We start from the raw sequence: 24,724 nt of genomic DNA on the forward strand, positions 1-24,724 counted from the left end.
ATGTTCTGCGATAAAACCAAAAGTCGTCAATTTCCCACGTTCTTTGCAAAAAAAATCACAACACAATAAAAAACTAAGCCCTTACACAACTGACCACCAAACAAAGCAACCTTAAGCAAATCATAATTTTTGACACTAGCTCCTGATTTAAAGAAAACAACAACTCAACGCACAGCCTCACCTGCCGCGAAAGCTGATTTGCCGCTCCGTGTTGGTAAACGGATCTGTCAAGTACTGCGCTATTGCCTGCGTCTGGGCATAGCCACGAACACATGCAGGGCATAAGTTATGCTGACACGAGGGAAGGGCGAAATCGATATTTTGAAACAAACTGAATAATTCATCGAAGCTGAGCACCTCGTCGATTGGTTCAGGTATGTTATAAGAAAATGCTGTTCATGTCAGGGAAAAAAGTGGATGTTGCTTCTAATGTATTACGATCAATTATTATACTGCAACCTTAATTCTTGTTCGAGCGGAAAACATCAACTTGTCACGAACGCTCAGAAGAAAAAAAAAAACGTGTCTTTGATCACTTTTTTTCGCTAGTAAATCTGTGGTGACAGCTAGGCACCTGTTAAGGCACGCAAGTTTACAAACCTTTTTTAGTTTGTGTACCCCTTATATTTAAAAACTCATTGTTTCTTTAACAACCTAGTTTTGCTTACTTTTATTACCCCATACCGTATCAAATTTCACTTTGGGCACCACATTATCTCCGGTTGAAAACCACTGCTTTAAGGTAAAAATGGCCGTGTCTGTAGCCTATACTCAAGTATAGAAATTTCATGGAGTGCGCATTAAGGCCGAGTTCGAATCTAAATTAAATTGCAAAATCACAGTATGACAATAAGCGCCATTCGAAACAGCAGGTCGCACATTATCGCGGATAACCTTTTAAATGATTAATGCGAAGTATTGATCAAGTCTGCAGCCTAGTCCACGGACAACTTCGGTTTAAATAAAACGCTTAAATCCAAAAGAATGCGGAGATCGAGTTAAGTTCAGTTTATTTTGCTCGGCGAAGACAATCGTAAACAGTGCATATAAGTCATAACAAACATCAAACCAAAACTTTGTTGATGATTCTTTCTTTTTACAATAGATATCACAAGACAAAAAGTGAATGAAATACGGCCCAGTCATGGGGTATATTTTCGTCACGAGTAAAAAGCAATGAGATGAACAGTAAAAGTACTTATTATTTGTTTTGTTTGTGTTCTATCTTTCATGTTCTATCTTTCATGTTTTAACTTTTTATTTAACTGCAGTAAAAGCTGAAATAAATTGTTTCAATAAGAATGTTTTCTGCAGTGATATGTTGTGCCAAACAATACCAAATTTGTTTGTTTAAACAACTGGTATGTAGAGTAACGGTAGTGCACATCATGTATTGCAGAGTCGCAGACCCATTTGCAGCTGATTGGTTGTGATGAGTTTGATTGCATTCAAGATTCAAGATTTATCATTTGAAAGGGGAAAATAATGTGTGTCTTATACGTAAACCATAACGTAGAACAAAGGCGTTTTTGTGGAACCTGGTTTGAAAGAATTTCACTATTTCACTTTGATTTCTTTGTGCTGCCCCAGTGCCCCACACTTTTTCGCTGTGATAAATATATGTAGAGATTGTGTGCCCTAAAGTATGTTTTAAGAGTGTTCTCTTATCTTTTAGGGCTTATGTCCAAAGTTTGGTTGGAGTCTCAATTTATTTTTATTTGCTTTCAACAGCAGTCCATCACAAAAAAGATACTAAATGTTTCGGTAGATGATTTGACGCCAAAAACTAGCGGCACTGGAGTCCGGTTTACTTTAGGTCAAATGACAAATAGTTTATGATACTTTATAAGTGCTGTTTAAACCACCAGAATTCAACTGCTGCTACAGTGTAGTGGAAGAAACAATGCATCATGCGCATAATTTTTGGGTTCGAATCCCATTTAATTTTTATCTTTTTTTTGCAGACTTGTAGAAATGCCGGCGGTTAGAGCTATTAGGGTCAGGTGAAGGTTTAAAATCACAAATAACGTTAAAAACAAGCATTTTCAAACATTTGACCTGACATTACCTTCTTGACCTAAAGTGAACCGGACTCCAGTGCCGCTAGTTTTTGGCGTCAAATCATCTACCAAATGTTTCTTGCACATGAAAACTGTGCTAGAAAGAATCAAAACTACTGTTTGTTGGTTTACATTTTTTGGAGCACTGTTTTTTAGTTATAGCTTTCCCGTTAATAGGTCACATTGTAATCTTTATAATTCTTCTTCATGCATTTTAGGTTTTTGTAAAGCAGTGCATTCTTGAAGTGAAACATGCACTGCTTCTCAGTTGAACAGAATTTGTACTCCCTATTTTAATAGTACCATGTTGCAAAAAGTTGACAAGTGACGATGTATTTTCCAATTGGGTGGCCAAAATACTTGTCGGTGGGGCAAGGAAAAAAATCCTGCCTAAAATGTGTGGTTTGTAACCGATATCGGATGCTGTTTGCTGTTTTAACAGAAACCACAGTCAGCATATGGCATTGTAGGGTAAGTCATATTTACCAAGTGCCTAACTATAATGTACTTTAAAATGGGCATTTAAAAACACACAAAGAGTTTGGAACCTAAACTACATATGTTTTTTGTCCAACCAATGGGTAATGTGACTGGTGGTATTTTTTGCAGCCTTGTGTTGAGATTGTTTGCTATCAACGCTGTCATGCATCAGTTGCATCAGTTGGGACAAATGAAATGGCTGAATGGAGACAGGACAGTAGCATGCTTGCAGTTACAGTAAGTTTGACACTCTGTATTTCTTATTTTGGCAATGTTGCCACATTAAAAAACATGCAGCACAATCACTTCGATAATAATACATACAATTTTTTCGATATTCAAAATACGAAAAAAGTTTACAAGTTGTACATGCGAAAAGTGCAACAAGTCAAAATACAGTGCATAATGCATAATTTGCACTGTTCTAACCTGAAATGTTTTTGCCTAACTTATGATATGTATTTGCAGACCACCGAGGGCTATCTGCTTCTGTATCAGTTGGAGCAAGATGTGAAAGGGGATAAAGGACTCAATCTTTATGAATACCAACAGACAAAAACCAACCAAGGTGATGCAAACGAGGTTGTCCCTGCTCTTAGATTGACACTAAAATCAAATGTCAACTACAAAGTACCTGTCACAAGGTGAGTTATGGCTATTTTGGGGTAAAACTAGAGATGTATGGAATCGGCTAATTTTTGGTTTGGCCGTAACCAAGTATTCGGCAGTTTTGCCACATAAATTTGGCCGAATCATTTATGACGTCACACGAAGTCATACGTTACGTATTTCACATGAAAACATGAGTTTTTTGACCACTAAAACAATGGTGCTACACAACAGGATAGATGTGTTTTATTATCATTTCAGTTATGTGACCTTTAAGGTTGCCTCGGTCATGGTTGCCAGCCTGCCAATGAATTACTGACTTTTTGTCTGAGTGGAAAAATGATAATGTTTTAAAAATAGCATTAATTGACATGATTTTAGTTATGGCACAGATTGAAAGATTGTGTATTGTGCCTTATTAAGCAGAAAAGACACATTTTACGCTTTAAACTTTAGTTTGTAAATGATTCGGTTTCAGCCAAATCTCAATAAACTATACGGTCGAAACCAAATCTTTGTAAAAATAGGCGATTAGTAAAACAAATTCAGCAAACCGAATATTCAGTCCACCTCTAGGTAAAACGCTTATTTGTTTATTTGTGTTACCACTGGCAGTATAGATTATTGGGACTTATGGGCTGAAAAGTCAAGTCTCACCACACAACAACTGGCTATAAACCATAGTTGAAGACATTAAAAATACCTATCAAAGAAATTGTTTTGCCACAGTTTGTCATGTGTACAAGATGAACTGTTAGTTGCATTAATGGATGGACGACTTGAAATTCTGTCTTGGTCACATGCAACTGATCAAAGAAAATCAGTTGCACTTTGTGACATTCCTTTTTCGATGGATATGCATTTGTCTGGTAAGTATCATAACCTAAACACAAATTCAAAACAACAATGACACAAAAAAGGTATATCATTTTAGGCACACTTATACGAGCAAGAAATGTTTGTCCTATCCAAGCTGTGTATAGTCCATTCCTGGAGGGCTTTGCATTGGTGTTAAGTGATGGTAGGGCAGCTCTTGTTGCCATGACACAGTCAAGCAGTGATAATACTGACGAGGAAGATGATGTGAAAGAAGGTGGTTGGAAAACACGAGGAATTTGGGCCCCTGGGATGGTGAATGCAACATGTGTAGCTGTAAACAACAAATACAGACTACTTGCCTTTGGAACAAGCATGTACGTTAAAAATTTGATTTTAAACTTGTTTGTTTATCATTTTAAATAATATCTGATATTAAGCTACCTGATATTGTTCAGTGACTACAAAGATTATGTTTTTCTTTCAGTGGTGATTGCTGTGTTTATGCAATCGATGATGTTACTGGGAGTCTGACATTATCACACACTATCTCACTGTCACCAACACAATATCCAAATATTTGCAAATCTGTTGGTAAGTGTTGTTACACCAATGCTTTGAGAGTTCTGCTATCCTCTTTTTGAGGAGTGAAGTGGAAATGAATTGTAGAAAATTGTACTATATACATATAATTTAAAAGTAAAAAATGGTTTCAGCACCATTTTTGTCTTCAATTGACATCACCCTACTTTGTGGTCATTCATTATTGTTGAACTTACGGTGGTAGTAAAAGGAATATGCGAAGTGTTAGCAATTGGGGGTGGGCTCAATGACTTCTACAAGTACCTCCAAAGCAAACATCACAAACTGAAGTGGTCAATGTTATTGAAATGCCCCCCATGTTTGGTCGTTGATATTGCCATTGTACTTTTAACTGTGCCGGCAATTTATTAAATACCCAAGTGGTCATGTTCACTTTTAGCTTTAGTGTTCTACACATAATTTTTTACGTGTGTTTTTAATAAGATTCAATGCACAGCATTACAATTTGTCTTAGTATATTTTGTTATGAATTGTTGACACTAGTGTGTTCAATATTACCAAGTAGAAGCAAGTGTATGCCAAACAATTCTAGCTGAAGTTTGCTATACTTCCCTGAAATTTATATATTTGTTTTTGTTTCAGGTGCAGTGTTAAAAATGGAGTGGTCACCAGATGGCAGTGCATTGGCTTTGTCATGGTTACATGGTGGTGTGTCAGTGTGGAGTGTGTTTGGGTCATGCCTCTTTTGCACACTTGCTTCTGATAGATCCCATTCTTCTGATGGTACACCCTACATACAGGGTGTTTTCAGATCTATGGTAGGCTCCTAAACTGGTAAAATGTAGTATGTAAATCAATGATATTGGTTTAAGCAGTAGATAACATAAATATAGATGACATAATTTATGGAGGCGGGACTGGGTTTAAATGCAAATTTAGTCTTTTGTTGTCAGAAGTCAAAATTCATTTATGGGTGTCTTGCTATAAAAATCTTGCTATAAAAGATTTGAAATAGACTGAACATAAAGCTTGTGCTTATGAAATAAATACGTTTTCGAGCTGTAACAATACATTTGGGCTGGCAATGTGTATACTATGTTTGTTAATTAATAATGAAACTTTATGATTTTCTATTCTGAAACAGCAATTTATAACAAAAAAAATCAAGGTAGAGTTAGGAAAGTGGCAAAATTACATATAATGCCTCAAGTATTGAAACTTTATTTTTGGTCTTCATTTTCCTTGTTGTTTACAACAGTGTTGGGGAGTGGAAGGATACACGCTGTGGCTGATTGGAAGCAACAATGCGACGGGCAGCTCCCATGGCCTATCCAAGTCAGTCAACCACGAAGGCACGCCTGAGGACAAGCCACAAAAATCCCTCGATCCGAAATCCCATGTGCAAGACAAAGTTAAACACAACCATAAAAAGGCCAGAAGGAAGTTGGTGACTGAAAATGGAAATGGTGTTGCTGAACCTGCATCAAAAATAAACATTGAAGTTGGACAATTGCTTCAAATACAATTTGCCAAAAGTGCTCTTGCTATGAATCCTTGCATGGTAAGTTGGAAAGTATGTTATCACACCATTGCTGTTGGGAATTTGGGAAATTTAAAAGTTGGTATTGTAAAAGTTTTTTGTAGACTCTTGCCATTAGATATACTGTAACAATTCCATTTGCTTGACAGAGTAATTTTTAAACTTAAATAGTCACCCTAAAACAAGACATTTTTGGTTTACCCTATATATTTGACAATTAGTTATAAAACCATATCAAATTTTACAATACACCACTGATACATAGAATCTGAAAGGAAGTTTGTGTATTATAACTGGAAATCCATATTAATTCCAACCATAACCTCAAATTTCCAAGAAGCATTGGTAATGCGTATAGTAAAACCCACTCTGTAGTATTTTAGCAGAAAAGTTTTGGACCATATTTTAGTGGCACCTGTTTTGTGAAACCATCTTAAACCTTTACAGCTGGTTCCAAAACTATGTATTTTCTTTGACACAGAGCAACCATTGTCATGTGCTAATGCATAGCGAAGACAAAATATACCTCAGTTTGGGAGAAAGGCCTCAAACTTACTCTTTTATCAACCCTGACACATCAGATAAGTCACATTTTGCACGGCGGGACTCTAGTATCTTTCCAACATACTCGGACATTCCAAATTCACCCAAAGCAAAAAAGCTTGGGTCTCCCAAACATGGCTCACCAAGGAGAAAGTGAGTTTTCATGAAAAAACTTTGTGCAGTTACTGAAAAAATGTTTACAAAAAAGTTCTTGACCCAAAATATGGATGTAATTCATAGAGTGAAAATTTGGTTGATTTGTGTGATACAATTTGTCATAAATTGTAGGTTATCTATTTTGTGTGATCAATTCAACTTTAGTCATTTCATATTTCCACAGGTATTCTGACTGTTTCTATCTTACTGTAAATTTTGCATTATTTTTTTAATCCAAACTACTTTAAAGGTCCGTCCCTGCAAGCAATGAACAATTTATGAACCAAATGCATCAGCCACAACCCAGTGTTGAAAACCTAACAAATCCAAATGAAACAACTACTGACGGTGCACCGGAAAACAATGCAAGTCTTGGTTCAGCTGTTGCTAATAAGCAGTGGACAATTATACAATTTCCACTCAACTACTTGCCCAGCAACTGGCCAATCAGGGTAAGTTTCACTCAGTAACTGCTGGGATGTGATTAGGGATGTTCAAAGTAGAATAATTGGGTATTCTAGAATAATTGATGCGAATCTAGAATATCGAATCCAATTCTTATATTATTTTTCACTGAGCAATCATTAATCTTGACAACAACTAAAGTAGACCAGTTTAATACATTATAAAACATATTTTTCATTTGTAATGTAAAAAAAAACAACCAAAACAAAGAAAACTGAGAAAAAACTTTGCACAACTCCATTGAAACTAAATGACCCAAAAGCCACTAAGCCAGAAAAATTAGCATAAGGTTAAAAAATAACTTTTAAAATTTTATTTAGTGATTATTATTATTGCCTTCAGTAGAAGTAACTATGTTGTAAGCATGCTGTGGTAATTTGATTTGTTGATGGAAGAGGACTGACATAGACTCCCTAGTGTACTAATATATAACGTTTGTTAACCTAAAACAACTGCAAAAACAGGCACCCTAGCAAAGTTAAAACATTGAGTGATTTTGAATTCCAATTAAACTACCAGCGATTTCGCAACACAAAATGTGAACTTTGCAGCGTGTACTAAACAAAAGTTGGAAACAATTAGATGCTGGTAAGACGTTGCAAAAAGTCGCCGGTATGTCATTTAATGGCATAAGCATAAACACGTGATCAGATGCGTAATCGTTAATTACGCCTCCAACGCACAACCGTCGTTATGGCGTCGTTATAGCGACTCGTGACGTTATAACTTGTATAGCGCTCACTGATTTGACGGCGACGATGCACTTGACGTCTTTGCAACCGGTACAATGACCGGGCGTCGACGTAAAAGCATAACACATGTGTTTACATTTTTGCCAACGACGAGAGCACACATTTATATCGGTTCCAATTACCCGATATAAACGGCAAAAATGGATTCGAATGTAACTGGATTCGAATCCAAAGGATTCGTTATTCTACTTTGAACATCCCTAGATGTGATGTTTGATTAAATATATGTAAATGTTCTTTTGTCAAGTTTGCTGCTGTTGATGAAACTGGCTGCTTTCTTGCGATTGCTGGAAACTTTGGCTTAGCTCATTATACAGTGACCTCAAGAAAGTGGAAAGTATTTGGAAACATCATGCAAGAAAAAGATATGGTGGTAACAGGTACAACTACAAATCTTGGCTAAAAAATAAGAGAACATCTGCAAAAGAATTTCTATCACAGTAGTAAATTTAGGACCTTTCAAAAATTAATTAAATGGTAACAGATAAGAAGATATGTCTTCCACTTTTTTGTCTTCTTGGTTTGTATCAGCACACTGTTCAAAAACCATCTACTGTATGGTGGTAACTGGTAACAGGTACATGCCAAAAGAATTCAAAGTGAAAAGTATAGAAAAACATTTAAGAGAAAACCCAAAAGTGAAAAGTATAAAAAACATTTAGAAATATCTATCAAAATTCTTTAAAATATTTAGGCAAATTTCTTCTGTTTTTTATGACATTGTTTAAAAACTATGTACTATGCCACCAACAAACTGCAACACCACAGTCAAACACAAACAAAGGTTTACCAGAGTTCAGTTTTTATTTTTAATTAATTGACCTTCAACAACTTCCTGAATATGGACATGCCCTTGTACTTTGATTGACAGGTGGATTGACCTGGTGGCAGGATTATGTGGTAGTTGCATGTTTCAATTTATCGGAGAATCAAGATGAAATTCGACTCTATCCCAGACTTACGAACCTTGACAATGCATTTGCCTGCATCAAGAAAGTTCGTTCACAGGTCTGTTATTCATGCTGGTATTTATCCTTGCGTAAATTGTATTATTTAGATGAGTTTTGCCTAAAGGTTAGATTGTGGCATAGTTAAAATGAACCATTACTTTGTCATCCAAAATAGAAGATAGTGTGAAAAGGCTTTTGGTTCCAAATTTGCACATTTTGAAAAATAATTCGAACACCACCTACCCTGGAAATTGGAACCACATCTACCCAGCTTTTAAAAGCTGACTTATTTACTAGTCTATTTCATTTCATTAGTCTAAACTTAAACAAAAACTTTTTTGGTTGTAGATTTTGTTGGTCAACATCTTCCAGAATCTTCTCATTCTTTTTACTTACGATTGCCGAATATGTGTCTTTGTTCTTTCCAACGATCCGAAAAAGTAAGTAAAATCATTCAAAAATAGCTCATCTTCTGTTTTGTAAATTTAATGTTTCATTGAGCAATAAATCAGAAAATACTCACTTTTTTTCAAATCAACCATAACTACAGACGTTTGTGTAGTAATGTTGAATAACTTTGCATTTTACTTTATCACAAATTTTCACCAAACAATCTACTAATAACGTTGTTTTTTGCAGCCCACGGTCGCATGCGTCTGTTCGTTTTCTGCAAGAAGTATCAATGGCGCGCTACGTCCCATATCCCACACTTGTAGCATCTGTGACACTCACTGCCTTGCACATGGAGAGCGCTGTGCGAAGATCTTCGTCGTCAACTTCTTTCTGTCGGCCGCAGCGAGAGACTGAAGTTCTCATCATAAACGTTGCAGGTAGCAGAATGGTGCTTTGAATTTGGTGTTCGCGTTTAAGTAAATTTTTAAAGATTCCACCTTATACAATAGCTATAGTAAACAGTCTTTTGGCTTAATATCAACATGAATTGTTTCTAAAGTGATACACGTCACACCCATATTGTAATGGTTATGTTACCCAGATCTCAGAGACGCAAAACTGTTTTAAGTTTTTTAAATGATCGAAGTCAGGCCTTGAATATGACTCTAAGTAAGAAGCTTTGATTGAAATTTTGACTCTCTGAACTTAATGCACATTTTTTTACACATTCAGTTGCGGAAAGTCGGCGGATGTGCTTCATTTTTCCCTCGAAAGTAACTCCCATTTTTGTTTGTAGGTCGTCTTCTGCTTCTTCAGGGATCATCTGAAGAGGAGGAACCCGGCGGACCTCCATCCCCGCAAGAAGACCAGTTATCACCTCTTCCCCATGAACGGAGGCAGACACGTTTTACTGCACCCGTAGTGCTTGCCTCGTGTGTGGAAAATATATGGACAACTCAGCATAAAAACAGGTTCATTTATCTATTTTAAAGCTTTTTATCGCCCAAGGAAGTTAAAAGTAAACATTACTAACTTTGCCATAGGAAAATGTATCAATTATATTCAATAAACAAAACGCATTTTGTGTAGTTTTGTTAGCCATTGTGGGGACAATCTTTAAACGAAATTTGTTAATAAGTTATGGAGAGGTGAATTATCAAACGCAGTTTCATATCTTGTATGATAAAACGTGCGTGTAAACTATCTAACTTTTGAAGCGTCTTTTTCAATATGAATCACGGGTTTAATCAAACTGTTAAGAAAACTTTATGAAAAATACAGTAATTAATTAGAACAGTATTCAATACAATAAATATTATCACTTTTATCACGCTTTTTACAAATCTCATTATTGTAAAGTATAGTTAAACAAGCGCATTTTACAACAATACCACCGCAGACAATCTCACATTCCACTTTAACATCCTGCTTGGTCAAATCAATTCCACTCGGCTGTGCACATTACATGCTATTGTTAAACCCACTCGCGAATTCACAATCTTATGTTTGTGGTTTTCAGGGCCAAAGTACATCTAACCGATGCCCTGTGGCTTGGCTGTGGCGGTGCAGGCGTAAGAGTCTGGCTTCCACTATTTCCTCCGCGTCCTAACAGGCACAACAGCGCCGATGGTGGCGGTCACCGTGGGTTTGAATTACAACTACTGACTGCACGTCGCATCACCCTGGCCTTTTCGCTTGATTCTTGTTACCCACTCGCTGTGCTTTTCAATGAAGCCGTAGTGCTGGGAGTCACGTCTGAAACGGTGAGAAATGGTTTTCTTAATCGTGCGATACGATACCGATTAAAATTTTACAACAAGTTTCGGTTTCGACCCAAAGTTTTTTGATATTCGACCGAAATCGAACTTTATGAGGGTATGAAAATTAATGATTAACTTTCAATATCGCCAATTTAAAACACTAGAAATTAACTAATTGTTGCATCTATAAAGCACGAGCTACGTTGTCTGCAAAAGTTGTTTTGTTCAGCCTACGGCCTTATTCACCGAAATTGTTCGGTTTCGGCACGAACCTTTTGAAGCGGGTTCGATGCATCACTAAAATTAAGCCGACTGAGATACGTGCAGTTGCATCCTGTCATAAAGTAGTTCCTTTTTGGTAAAATGCGGAAACTGCGCATTATTTGGTGGAATTTTTGGTCACGTGACTTTTCGGGAACTACCTTGTATGCGTTTTAAGGGATTGCTAAAAATGACTTTGTCAGTGTGCAAACCCGCACTATTCTTCCAAATGAAGTGATCTAATCAGTGTATGCTGTACGATGTATTCAGTTGCAAGGTTTCGACGAAAACCTGACAAGTAAGCGGATGAGCGAAAGAAACACTGCGCTTCAATTTTCCACCATCGAACGAACCTGCGAGATTTACCTTCACCAGGTGCAGTGATACTTTTCCATTTTGATTCTATTGGTGTTTAAGACTTCAGTAAATCTAATTTTCTTCCGTAGATTCTCCGTCAGTTGTTACGAAGGAATCTTGGTTACCACGCACTACAACTCGCGTCCACATGCCAAAACCTCTCCTGCTTTTCGCACGTCCTTGAACTCATGCTGCACGAGGTAAGAGAATGAATTTCAACACCCAAATTGCACTTAATTTCCAAAATCAAATTCTCAATCTCCCAAGTCCGATTCTACAGTGAATTTTGTGTGGATTTTTTTAAATTTGTTGGTCAACATTCTACCATCGTTTAAGTTGTTGATCACTGTTGAAAGCAGTGCTCCTTAAAGTTTTATTTTCCTTATCCACAACCCCTTTTCACCAAGCAGTCTTTAGCACCCCCAGTTATATATTTCAAAGTAACCACCATTCCATAGCCCTCAATCATGCATATTTGCACCACTTAGAAAATGAATCGCACACATGGGATCCGTGTTCCCCAGGTTAAGAACCCCCAGCGTTATAGTATTGACTTAAACTTTGTTTGAACTTGTACATTATACGTTTTCATTGATTGTGGTTTAACACTGAGCACCACTTCAAAAACGAGCACATAGCTAAAAAATTGTATGCTTGTTACCTGGGTACTAGACCGGCCCGATTCTACTTATAACTTGGCATTTCATGAATGTAAGTCAAACCACTTTTTTAATACCGACTCCTTTTCCAGGTTTTGGAAGAGGAAGCCACAGCATCGGAGCCCATCCCTGACCCTCTTCTTCCAACCGTGATCAAGTTCCTCGAAGAATTTCCACAGTACCTGGAGACTGTAGTTCACTGTGCGCGAAAGACCGAGATTGCATTGTGGGAATATTTGTTCAACTCAGTGGGGAGTCCCCGAGAGTTATTCGAGGTCAGTAACGTATTTCTGATCAACCGGTCAATTTTTGGTATCTGCTGTATTTCTGGTTTTAAAACATTTTTTATACCTAAGCTTTGTAAGCTTTGTTGAGTGAAATTAATTTTCAAGGAAATTCAAAAAATCCAATCTTACTTTTTCAAACTAAAGATTATTTATCTAAATACAAAACAAAACAACATTATCTTTACAACGCGATAAAATACGTATCTGTAGTAAATCGCATGTCGAAAAAGGACATTAAAAACCATTTTAAACTTGCATTTTTGTGAATATTTTTTAGGAATGTTTAGAAAACGGGCAGCTCCGTACAGCGGCGTCTTACCTCATCATATTACAAAACCTCGAACAACTTGCAGTAGCACGACAAGACGCTACACAATTATTCGACCTTGCGCTACAGAAACGGCAATGGGCGCTTGCTAACGAGATAGCAAGGTTTCTCAGAGCAATCGGTAAGTCGATATGTGGATGATATTGTGTGGTCGGCATAGTGGAATGGCTTTTGATATTACATAGGATTTATTGGGAAAATGTGCGGGGGCTTAAAATTGCGAAACGCATACACTTGAAGTTAAATATTATGGCCCTAAAATTCGGCTTGCACAAACTTCAGCAAGTATTAAACGAGTGTATTGGTATTAGTCTTTTCTTTTGAATTAAAGTTTAGGTAAATTGGTTAAATTGTTTGTTGTGTGTGACGCAGGGCAATGTATTGTTAGGCAATCGGGATTGTCATAAGATAGTTGAAGAAAATACAATGACTATACATCTAATGTTTAAGAAAAAAAGGCTTTTTAATGGAATGGTTGAAAGGTAGTCATTTGGGTGGGAATAATTTTACGCGCAGCTGAGGAACTCTTGCGAAAACAGTCAATATGACATCACTAAAACTGAAAACTATTTCATCATTGTAATAAGTGGTAAAATTTTTCAGGCTATACCCAGTTAGTTACAAGAATACCCATAAAATCTGTAAATTAGTTCAATAGTTTGTTTGCTAAACAAACGGTGTAAACCACGACGAACCATTTTTTTATTTGGACAACCGCGAGTCTTTGTTTAAAACCTGTTTTGCCAGTCGAAGATGAATTTCTTGAGGACTTACTTTTTTCTGGTATGTGCTGCAGCATATAGAAGCAGGTGTAGATTCGGTGGCGGGTTTCCACCACTTTTGAGATTTAGCGTTGCCGTTATGCAAATCAAATGTCCGTTTTAGCGTTTTTAGCTAGTATCTTGAATTGTGTTTCGGTTAGTATTTGTAGTTTCTGTAACTGCCATATAGTCGTAGAGCTAGGCTCGTCATTGTTGGTGTTTATACGTTTTATTTGTTTCTTGCTAATAAAACGCTTGTGGTCTTTAAAACTAGATAGACTCACGTTTTGGATTTTACGCAAACATGTGTTTATTTTCTCAACTGTACCATATTTATGTTTTTCATATCACTGTGAATTGGCAATTATTATATATAATGCAAGAACACTATATTAACAACTCATTCAAGCGGATAACATTGTATTTAAAATTTAACATTTTTACCCTAACGAAAAAATATGTTTTATATTTCCAGGAGATGGGGATGCTTGCGCTACCCCACGTCATCCAACCCTCCTAAACGTAAATATTTACCCCGCAGTCACCCCTGGGTCTCATCACAACACCCCCACCGAACCTGCTGACCCCACATTTAAGTTCAGGTGAGTAAAATATTACTCTTGCCGAATGTTGTTTTGGTGACGTTTGCACTTTGCGAGTGACGTGTGCGGGATAACGGATGTATGACGTAGTGCTGATGACGTGTTTCTTTCCCCTGTCTTGGGTTTCCTCTGTGACCCAACACATGGGTCACCAAGTAAAGGTTATTTTTCCGTATACTATTTACGCCAGGCCTATTAAAGCCGTTTTACCGAATCAAGCCGGTCACCCAAGCATTCCAATATGTCAAGGCATAGGCAAAAAAATCTAGCCTGAGGTGGGGTTACACCTCAGGACTGGAAACTTTCCTGGACTCGCGCTATACCGACTGAGCTGAGCTACACATGTTTGGGACGCGGGCTTGATTCACGCTTTTAATAGTTATAACAATCATTCTTTACCAACTTCGTACCACCTATTTTCCTTTGCCACCTTTCATAATGCTGCTTAAAATGCAACTATGGACAAGTCATTTGATCACGTGGTCATATACCGTAACATTTCAGCGACGAGCGCAAGAATTTGCTGACGCGGCAATACAGCGTGGTGCCCGTATACGAGACGGTCAGCAATACCCAGAAACAACGGCGCCTGTCGACCAAAAGCGCCCCACCCACCCCTGCACCGCAGACCACCACCTTCCAGGGTTGTAGGTCGGTTTGTGCGCATGCGCAGTGTGCCTGTCACGTGATAAGCTTGGCGATTTTGATCCATCGTCGCCATTTGCCGCGTGACTGCTTGTCATCTGCATGACTTACGCATATATGTTACATCAAGAATCAGTATGTTTTGCAATACTCACAAAATTTATGTATGGTCAATCATGTGTACCTGTCCAATTAAAACTATACCAACAGCGCTTTTAGCACAATATCTGTTCCCGAGCACCAATAATTTAAAATGTTGTCATGTCCTATGGTAAACTTCTTAAAAATCGCTGCTTCCCGAACTCTTAACGGTGTTGTATGCTGGTGGTGCGAGACACGTGCAATTAACACAAGTGTTAGCCCTGGCTTTTCCACTAACACGCAGCGGAGGAAAAACACAACCGAGCAATCCGAGTTCGCCAGACGACAACCCACCCGTCTCCGCGGCGCCACCTAGCAGAAGATTGACTGCGCGCAGCTATACAGAATCCTACTTCGATATTCTGCCCAACACCAAAACGTCATCCGCCCAAACGACCGTGACGTCACCTGGGGGTCAGAGTTCAACCGGCACGTCGATTTCACATCCTTATGTGTCGAGATATCAGATGCGTCAGTATCATCAGGTAGGCTTTGACAGTTTAAAGGCACCTTTTCGATTTCAAAAACATAGATCATCCTATAAAAGCTGCACCAAACCATCCAATCTAAACGTTTCTGTTTTCTTGCTCAGTGAATTGTTTCAAGACAATGGTTGCGCTCATTATCTGTGTTGCAGATTGAAAACAAATAAGTTCCTTTTTTAATGAATTTTTCGTGGGTTTATTTTTTACAATCACGGTTGAACTTTACCTGACTCTTGAATTTTAACGATTTATTTGCTCATTTTTTTACTCACAGGAGCATTATCCCATGCACAGACCTCTCCAACACTCAACAAGTCACCCGATTTCTAATTCGAGCAGTCGATCAAAAAGGTAACACACGAAATCATACTGAGCTGCCACATTTATTATTTTTGCAGGAAAATCTGTTCTTTATGTTTTTCAGGCCTAATGAAAAAAATCAGCATGTTATATTTCTTTTTTCCTTCTTTCTATATTAACTGCATGCGGTGCCAGTACTTATAGTTTGCGTTTATAGCGTGATTTTTCTATACAACAATCCCCACGGGCAAAACTGATGGTCAACCTCAAAAATTGATTAATTTTTCATGTTCAATTTTAAGCGAGGCATTTTCATGTTTAACATGTATTTCATCCTTCAGATTTTCTGGTGACAAAGACACGAGCAAGGAACACGTTGCAGCGGAATGCGCCGAACATTATTTCTTGGACGTTATTTTAGCCAGACAGGTAATGGTAATTTTGAAAAAATGTCTGTGGTTTTGCGCAAAGTTCGCTCTGGGTTCGATATATTTTTGTGGTTAGAAGTATGCGTTAGACTTAGAGCTACGTTCGAACTCAAAGACATCGACAGCTTGTCTGAGATGTAGCAAACTGCCTTTAAATCGTTTTTATGTGTCCAACTAAGTGACATTAATCCTACATGTTGTTGCTAGAATACTTTCGCAGTAATTTAACTTTCAACGGTTAATTCAGCTTTTTTCTGAGATATATATTAAGATCATACACCTTCGCGGGTCGTAGTTTGGTGACCCCTGCTTTAAATCAGGGAGTCGAACCGGAACTGAACCCGAACCCGCGAACCGGTTTGAGCGGTTAATTTCATTAAACCCGAACCGAACCCGAACCGCTAATTACGATTTTCTAAAAACCCGAACCGGAGTTGAACCCTATATTTTGTTTGGCGTTGGACCCGAACCGGAACTGAACCAGTAAAAAATACAGTCTGTTTTATATTTTGTGATTTTTTTTCAAAACAGCGCACTTAAGAATACGCAAGATAACACTTATACGGCGTGTCAAAAATAACAGTGCACGGTTAAAAATCTTGTGGGGTGTGATAAGGCCAGGAAGATGATAGGTAGAATTAAATTGAAACGAATGAAAATTTGAACCGGTTTAAAAACCGCAAACCGGTTCGGACCGGATAATTTGCCCAAACCGGAACAAAACCCGAACCCGAAAATATACATTTTTAAAAACCTGAACCGAACCCGAACCCTTTAAAACAAAACGAAGTGAACCCGAACCGAACCTGAACCCGTATGACAAGCGGTTCGACTCCCTGCTTTAAATGTTTGCGAAGGGTTGCTAAACAAAGTTTTTGTTTCCTTTAAAATGTTTGCAAAAATTCAGTTAAAAGCAACACTTACACTTATGTGTTTTCGCCATTTATCCCTTACTTCGCGCCATTTTGTCAAAGTGGTTTAATCTCTGTCAAGTGTTTGTGCGTTAAATCAGGCACGTAAGATGATGAGCGATCATCGACTTCACGATCTTGGAACATTTGCAGCTTGTGTCAACTTTCAACTTGTACCATGGCTCCGTAAAGAACGCGGCAGAGCCTGCAGGTAATTGAACTTTTTTCTTCAACTGTTGAATTTTTCTGTGGTAAAAACAGCTACTGTATTTAATACCCCGCCTCTGCCGTTTGTTGTTTCCCCAGCAAATATTAAAAAAAATATGTTTTTTCAATAGAACTGCTATGAAAAATTTAACTTGACAACAAACCACGATAGTTTTGTTTTGATTGAGATGATACAAGTCGTATCTTTCAAACAACTAAAACAAAAAATATGTTTTTAGGGAATCAAATTAAATTTTAGTACCTGCTGTATAGAATCGGTTTAAAAACTAACTAACGAGAAATTTTCTTATACCCCGAAATCTATGTAGTATCATTAATTCCAAAATTAAAATCCATTTGTTTGCGTATCATATCACGTTGCAATATGCACTCATGGTTATTATTATTACGCGTAATTACCAATCCCCATTTTGTTTTGCATACATAGGATTGATGACGCAGTTTTGTGCCTGAAAACGTTGCATTCCGATTTTTCCTGGCCCTACCCGAGCTTTTTCTCAAGCAAACCAACTCGTGGTAGCAACAGTAGTGGTAAGTTGATATGTGTTGGCTGCTTTGCATACAAGTTGGAGAAGAAAATTGAAAACTGCCCGTTCGTCTGTGACCCGCAATAATGGTTGTTAACTCGCTAAGCGCTTTTGGAAGTTAACCTTTTCAGCGTCTGGCCAGTCCGGATGTGTTTTTCTGTTTTTTGCCAAAAGCATTTACCTTCGCCTTTCGGTGCAAAATATTTACCAAAAGTTAAACTCAAGTCTTTCGTGGTTGGCAAAAGATCGGTAACCTTTTATCTCTTATATTGCCTAACTCAATATGTTTAATTGTTGCCATGGTGTTTTTTAGCTGAAAAATATCACAAGTTATAAACTTATTGTAAACAAAAATGCTATCACATTAACAAAACATTAGATTTGTGTATCGCTTGGGATTGACTAGCCCAGCCAATACGTTGTGTAGACTGTAGAGCAGGGGTCGCCAACCTTTACGACTCAAAGAGCCACTCGGACTAGTTTCACGTGGTAAAAAAACACTGGGAGCCACAAAGCCGTTTTAAAATTTAAAATAAAATGCAAAACGTTTTTAGTTTTATGACATTCGACTTTTTGTTGTTAGCTAGTGTTTCATTGCATATTAGACACACTGGTATAACAGTGTCGTCAGCAGAGAAAGCAACTTTACGTAGCGCTGCATATTCTCTTTTTGCAGATTTGTATTCCTTTGTTAACGCGTTTGTTGCATAACAATTGACAAACAGCTATTGTTTCGCGCGCTCACACACTGCAAACAAAAACAGTATTGTCTCATATTGCGTATTAACCTGCGCTTGCCACTTTCAGGCTTGGTTTGATGGTATAGAGATGGGTTGCAGGTGACTACAACAAGCGAGTACAGTTATGCTACTGCACTTCAATTTTCGTGTTCGACTTTTGTGTTCGGCATAATCGACACATAATTTTTGTTCAAATGTACAACATTTGGTAAATTCAAAAACTGAGCCGCATCAGAGGGATCGAAGAGCCGCATGCGGCTCCGGAGCCGCGGGTTGGCGACCCCTGCTGTAGAGCAACATTATTTTTAAGTTTGCTGCTTTGAAGATCTTCACCAAAAATGCCTTCAACATCGCAAAGTGCTGAGTAAATGTTCAAAAAATGACTTATAGCGCAAAACTTTACATACACATAATCCTCGGTGCTGGGTCAATATCACACAGTCTACTAATAATGCGACCATATTGAACACAGGTGGAACACCTTCCCATTCTCGTTCGTTCAACGATCTTGGCTCCCTACAGAGTCGTTTAGCGGCAATGGAAGTTCAACAACCGATGTCGCCTTCACGATCAACAAATTTCGACAATGTTATACCAAGAACGCGAAACCCAGGTTAGTGTTATACTGTGTACCCGTGTCTTTCAGATTTGAAAACGATGTGTTTTTTTATTTAAGTCTACGCACAGACTTCGTTACATGAAGCCCAAAACCTCAGTTTAGAGTCCGACTCTTGCTGATTTATATTCATATTTTAACTACGTTCTTAGGTTTTGGATATTTATAGGACTTAAATTTAGCTACAGTGTGATGACTAATTGATAGGATAAAAAGAAGAAACTTTGACCTTTGCAAGAATCTTGTTCAAGTTAGCAGGACACAGTGGTGAAATAAAAACCTATACGATGCAGAATATGACAGTTTTGAAGTGACTAGTTTGTGGGTCACTACTATAGTCATACTCTCGTCATCTGACTGTAAAATCCTGTTTCATGGTTCTTCATAAAACTTACAATTTACACCACAACAACATTTACAGGGCTGAAGTTTTCAAATTTACCGAACAACTCCCCCAAGCGTCACACCCTCCATCTCGACAACGTAAGTTTAGGCACCGATGAAGACGGCACAGGCGGCAGCGGCGTTTTAACGGTCCTGTCGGCGAGGGAAACTGGTTCAACTTTAACACTCACCACAGTGGCTTCGGAAATGTCTGAAGTATCTGAATCCAGTTTAACAATGGACGATTCGAGTTTCGGTGCAACCACTGAAGATATGTATGGATTTATGATGAACGGGACGGGCTTGGATGACAAGAGAGGACCTGCGCGCTGTGAAATGAAATTACAGTAAGTTTTGTTGCTGTTTGTTGTTAAGGTCTCACAAGCTCGATGTTTTTGCAATTTGTCAGCAACAAATAATAGCGAAATTACGCAAACAGTAATATTGGGGTTTGGGCTGAAATGAAGTTAAGCAGAAATGAATCGTTGTCGCATAAAGAAGTTGCAGTTTTTGATAAAACACATCGAATACTTTTGTGAACATTCTTGTTTTTTGCAAACCTGAGAGAACTTAAACTTACTTTTTAACTGAACGATATTATTCATGAATGTTTCAAAAACGTGTAGTATTCCTGAAAAACTTCTGCGCTTGTGTAAAACTCTGTGGGCCTAATAACGTTGCTTTCCATAGATACCTTTTGGAGTTGTTTCTTGAAGCGTTGTGTTTGGAGTGGGCGACCATCCTATGTCTAATGTTGCGAGATCCCTCCCACCTTGCAAGGCTGGTTCGTGCCGCGAAACTTGCCGACCCCAACACGTCACATGATGACGTAGTGCCACTCGACACTCTTCAACGAACACGTGACTGTCTGACGCAGATTGACAAGTGGGCTGTCACCGAATGGTAAGTTACTCACATATCTTTGTCATTCACGTTTCAGCAAGACGTGACTGTTGGGTTTACGCTGTATAAGAGGTCAATACCGGTCTGTGAAGACTTTATACGGCAGGTTTAACTGTTTCATCGGTATGTAAGGGTCTGCTATGAAAAGGGGTACCTTGTTTCCTTGCATTTTGTGTGTCTAACGGTGGTCATCTCGCTTGTCAGGATAGAAGTATGAAAAATTTTGCAAAATTTTTATGATTAGTATAACTTGTGCGCCGTAAGCTGGCCATCGGATAAACCAATCAGCTTAAAAAAGTAAAATTCTATATAAATAGAAAAAAAGAACGATATTGTTGTCATTCAACTACAATGTACTTTTAGTGCCGGTTACAAAGCGGTGCTTCTCCACTCCCGAAATCACCTCCAGGAGCTTTATGACGTCATTAACGACCGCGAGGTGGCGCATGCCGAGCAGCAGGCGATCGTTGCTAAGCAACAGGTAACGCAACTTTTAAATACTGTCCCTGAAGTTTTAAAACCTAAACTTACAACACGTAAATTTAACACAGGTCTCTGGCAGTCAAACAACCGTTCCAGTATCGAACATCAGCATTGACCGGAATGTTTGGGCAACTAGCACACAAACCAATGCTACTGTTGCCACAACTACCACCGCCACAATTTCTGTGAAGGTGATGTTTACACGTGTTTATTAAATTTTTGTGCAAATTTGCATTATTCACGTTCTTAGTGCGCAAGGAAAACATTGCTGCGCATAACATAAAGTCGAAAAAAGTGTACAAATCGAAGGCTGCTCATGGTAGCCATCAGTGTACTCAGTACGCTGGTGTGCATTTCCAAAAACAACATGCGTTACCTTACAGCCAAGCTTACAGAACTTACAAGTTCCTTAACACTCGCATCTCTTACACAGAGAGCACGGATTTTGTCCCTTAGTTATAGTGAGACAAGCTGTTTTTTTCGGAAACTTGATCTAGCGATTATATATTTTTTGTGGCAACGCGCTGACAGTACACACTGTTATAAAAGTTTTGATTTAAAAGAAACACTTTGAACTAGCATTTTTCCTGAAAAGAATGCGCAATGTGTGTCGAACAAACACGAAAAATCCTCATTGTGATTGCAACAAATGTAACAGTGTTTACCGATGCAGCGGAAAATAGCGACACCTGGTGGAGCGCAACAACTAACAGACCTCGGGGAAGTCCCTTCAGTAAACGGAAATCTAAGCTCCGATTCTGAATTAGAAGAAGATGAAACGGACAGTGTACGTTCAGTGACCACAGCATCAACCACACAAGAAAGGACTCGACATTGCAGTGAGCCATGTGACACCACGAACGACCAATCAGCTGTGGGCACGTCGCACTCACGAACACCATCGTCTCCAGCAAAACTCGGTTCGTCGACTCCTATCCTTGTTGAAGACGGTGATCTACGTTTTGTTCCTGAGGAGGAGTTAGGAACGCTTGAACCTTTAAATATTGAGGAACGAGAGGAGGAGAATGATGGAGTGAATGGAGAAGGGGATGAAAATAGTGAGATGTATGATTCGGATGAATACGCAGATTCGCAGGATGACTCAGCATGTACGGTGTCGTGAAGTAGGTGATGTTAAAATTTGTTTTAAACTTCCAAATGGAAGAGACGCACGTTGGTTTGTGTCAATTCACACATCACGCATCCACTTTATTCAGTTGCGTTTCAAAAAAATACGACGTATGCTCGTGTCTCTAGTCGTGTAAACGTGGACTAAACCACCAAGTTGTTTTGAAGTTCGTTGCACTACCGCCTTGCTGGACGAAAAAGCTACCTATTCGAATATACTTTGTCGAGGTAACCAGACTATTCAAGTTTTGCAATGTCAATTTAGACAGCCTGAAGTACGCGGTACCCAAGCCTTTATTGTTTCTTTGTACGATTTAATGTAAATGTTTGTGGCAAACGCTATGGTCTCTGGAAATAACACAACAACAATCTCTTTAAAATTTCTGTTTATTAGCTATCTGGTCGTGCAGACCGACAGCATATTTTCTTAATGATCAACCGTTCAACGTTGAGGCGACTGTGGTCTCACTGCAGCACACGTCTCTCGCACTTAAACCTGTTTGTGTTACACGTTCACCTTGCAATGCTTGCGTGTCCACATGTGGTCGGTGCTCGCCCTATCCATACTTGCGCGTTGATGAGCACTTGCCTTTCTAGTAGTTGATATATTAGTAATAGGTAATAGTGGCTAGCGCCGTGCTGCTGCTTATACATTCGTTTGTCTCACGTCAAATAGTCCAGCAAGCACTTCGACAACATTTAAATACAAATGACTTTAGTAAACGTTTCACGCTAAGTAAAGATGCCAAAGTTTGTTATGTTGTACTGTGTTAACATATGTTTTGGGCTTTTCCCCAAACTTGATGATGGTGTTTCCTGGTTTCGCACCGCATGTGTCTAAAATAACTCTTTTTTATTTAAAAATAAAAAAATAAAATGATTTTATTATTTAAATATAAATGAGATGAATGATTGTAAACTAATCAAATCTTTTTTTGTATGTGCCATATTGATGTTGTGATGGATTTTTCACACGAGTCCGTTAAGTTGCATTATATGTTGTGCGTTAAAGTGTTTGGAACGTTGTGTGTATTTGGTGCTCTCCATATGTGGCGCGACACATACACTAGTGTACAAATAAGTTCCAAGAACAAATACCAACCCCCCACTAGTGATGTTTTGTTGACGACCTACAATTTTAGAGTATCTATGTGTTAGCTGGGGGCAATCAAGTATGGAAAAGTTCAATAAATCGCCTTGAAAATGGTCTTGTTTTTTTTAACCTATAACGAACTCGAATTATAAGTTCTTGTAAAAACAGTTACAAAATAAGTGAAATATATACTCTATGCTGAAATAAATTTTAGGGAGCCAGTTATCTTTGTGTTTTCTTCCAAAACTCAACCGTATATTAACGGTTTCTGATCCGCTATTGCAGCAATTTTATTTTCGGTTTACTTTGACGGCACCACGTAGTTCGTGAATCGCTTTTTTGCTTAAAGTACCCGCTGGTTTTACGTGCGCCCAACTCGTGTGGTGAATATATTTATTGTCGTTGCGTGAACTGTTTGCTCCGTGCAATGTCGCTTTTTGACCGCAACCCTATTGTGGCCTCGTGTCTATTAGTTCGAACATTCATATTCCCGTTGTGCTCGTTACAGCGCGATTAAAAATCTTCATACTTCGTCGACAACACATTTTTATATGTTGGTCAGTTAAGTTGAAAGTTTTATAATTACTGCCTCGTGCAATCACCTGTTTGTGATTGGGTGATCTCTCTTTTTTGATTTTTTTATTATTTGTACCTTAAGGTTTAAATTTACCTAGCTGACTCCGTTTGATAAACGCTCATGTTACTTGTAGTTTTTGCCAAGCAAGTTTTAGTTGGGCTAAATCAGTTGGTCTCAACCTGTGGTACATGTACCACCAGTGGTAGCTACACCGGACATTTTCAGGTTGTACGCGAGTAGCTTTATTTCAAAAAGAATTGCAACTGCACTGACCCAACGGACCAGTCTTAGCTTGGGACGAAACTCATGTTTTGGATATTCTTCTAAAATTACTTTTTGCTGGTTTTAGAAATATTTTAGCCTGGTCGAAAACATAGAATTGGTCTACCTATTCCAACTGTTTAGGTGTTACGCAGCAATAGAAAAAGCCGCCAGGTGGTATAAGGTTGAGAACCACTGGGCTAAATAAATTATGTTCGTTTTAAAATGGCGGTCCAGAAGCTGTTATTCAGACGCAGCATCCTAAAACCTCCTATGCGGGGTTTTGCAAAAATCGTTTCAGCAACTTGTTGGAAACCAGATCCATCAACATGCCAAGTATATTACCGAGAATAAATAACTTTTTTGTAAATTTGGAATTTACGTAAAATTAGCGTAATGCTTTACTTGTAAAAAGTATTTTAAACTTTGGCCGGCCTTTCGACTTTTATCGTTTTGTGGGAAGGCACAATGATCGTTCATAACCGTTTATGACCTGAATTTTGCCAAATCTCACTGGCATGGGCAAATTCCTGGAAACCGAAAAGTGACATT

The 24,724-nt window shown here is 38.3% G+C and overlaps 1 protein-coding gene across 3 annotated transcripts; it reads left to right on the forward strand.

The window, feature by feature from the left end:
* Positions 1–2,258: 2,258 nt before the first annotated feature.
* On the forward strand, positions 2,259–23,876 carry LOC145223055 (guanine nucleotide exchange factor subunit RIC1-like). Of its 3 annotated transcripts, XM_080089354.1 has the most exons (33): positions 2,259–2,531; positions 2,670–2,777; positions 3,009–3,184; positions 3,879–4,018; positions 4,084–4,342; positions 4,453–4,559; positions 5,151–5,326; positions 5,767–6,069; positions 6,530–6,744; positions 6,998–7,199; positions 8,212–8,344; positions 8,836–8,972; positions 9,263–9,354; positions 9,554–9,744; positions 10,104–10,278; positions 10,827–11,070; positions 11,599–11,703; positions 11,775–11,885; positions 12,437–12,619; positions 12,909–13,080; positions 14,196–14,322; positions 14,827–14,973; positions 15,353–15,593; positions 15,868–15,944; positions 16,235–16,322; positions 17,334–17,443; positions 17,888–17,991; positions 19,200–19,340; positions 19,765–20,074; positions 20,418–20,630; positions 20,994–21,111; positions 21,182–21,304; positions 21,787–23,876. In XM_080089354.1, exons 1-33 carry the CDS (start codon positions 2,391–2,393, stop codon positions 22,234–22,236), a joined length of 5,619 nt encoding a protein of 1,872 aa, XP_079945480.1. In that variant the 5' UTR covers positions 2,259–2,390; the 3' UTR covers positions 22,237–23,876. The 3 variants fall into 3 exon arrangements, with proteins under 3 accessions (XP_079945480.1, XP_079945481.1, XP_079945482.1); XM_080089355.1 differs by lacking the exon at positions 14,827–14,973; XM_080089356.1 differs by lacking the exons at positions 14,827–14,973; positions 15,353–15,593; positions 15,868–15,944.
* The last annotated feature ends 848 nt before the right edge of the window (positions 23,877–24,724 follow it).

Source organism: Phallusia mammillata, chromosome 4, assembly GCF_965637545.1.
Source record: "Phallusia mammillata chromosome 4, kaPhaMamm4.hap1.1, whole genome shotgun sequence".
Taxonomy (NCBI): domain Eukaryota; kingdom Metazoa; phylum Chordata; class Ascidiacea; order Phlebobranchia; family Ascidiidae; genus Phallusia; species Phallusia mammillata.

Excerpts from the sequence above, each read along its gene's own strand:
- LOC145223055 (XM_080089354.1), top strand. The coding sequence starts at position 2,391 with ATGTATTTTCCAATTGGGTGGCCAAAATACTTGTCGGTGGGGCAAGGA. Across the intron at positions 15,945-16,234 it reads TCGAGCAGTCGATCAAAAAG|ATTTTCTGGTGACAAAGACA; the intron begins GTAACACACGAA and ends TTCATCCTTCAG. Across the intron at positions 16,323-17,333 it reads ACGTTATTTTAGCCAGACAG|GCACGTAAGATGATGAGCGA; the intron begins GTAATGGTAATT and ends GCGTTAAATCAG.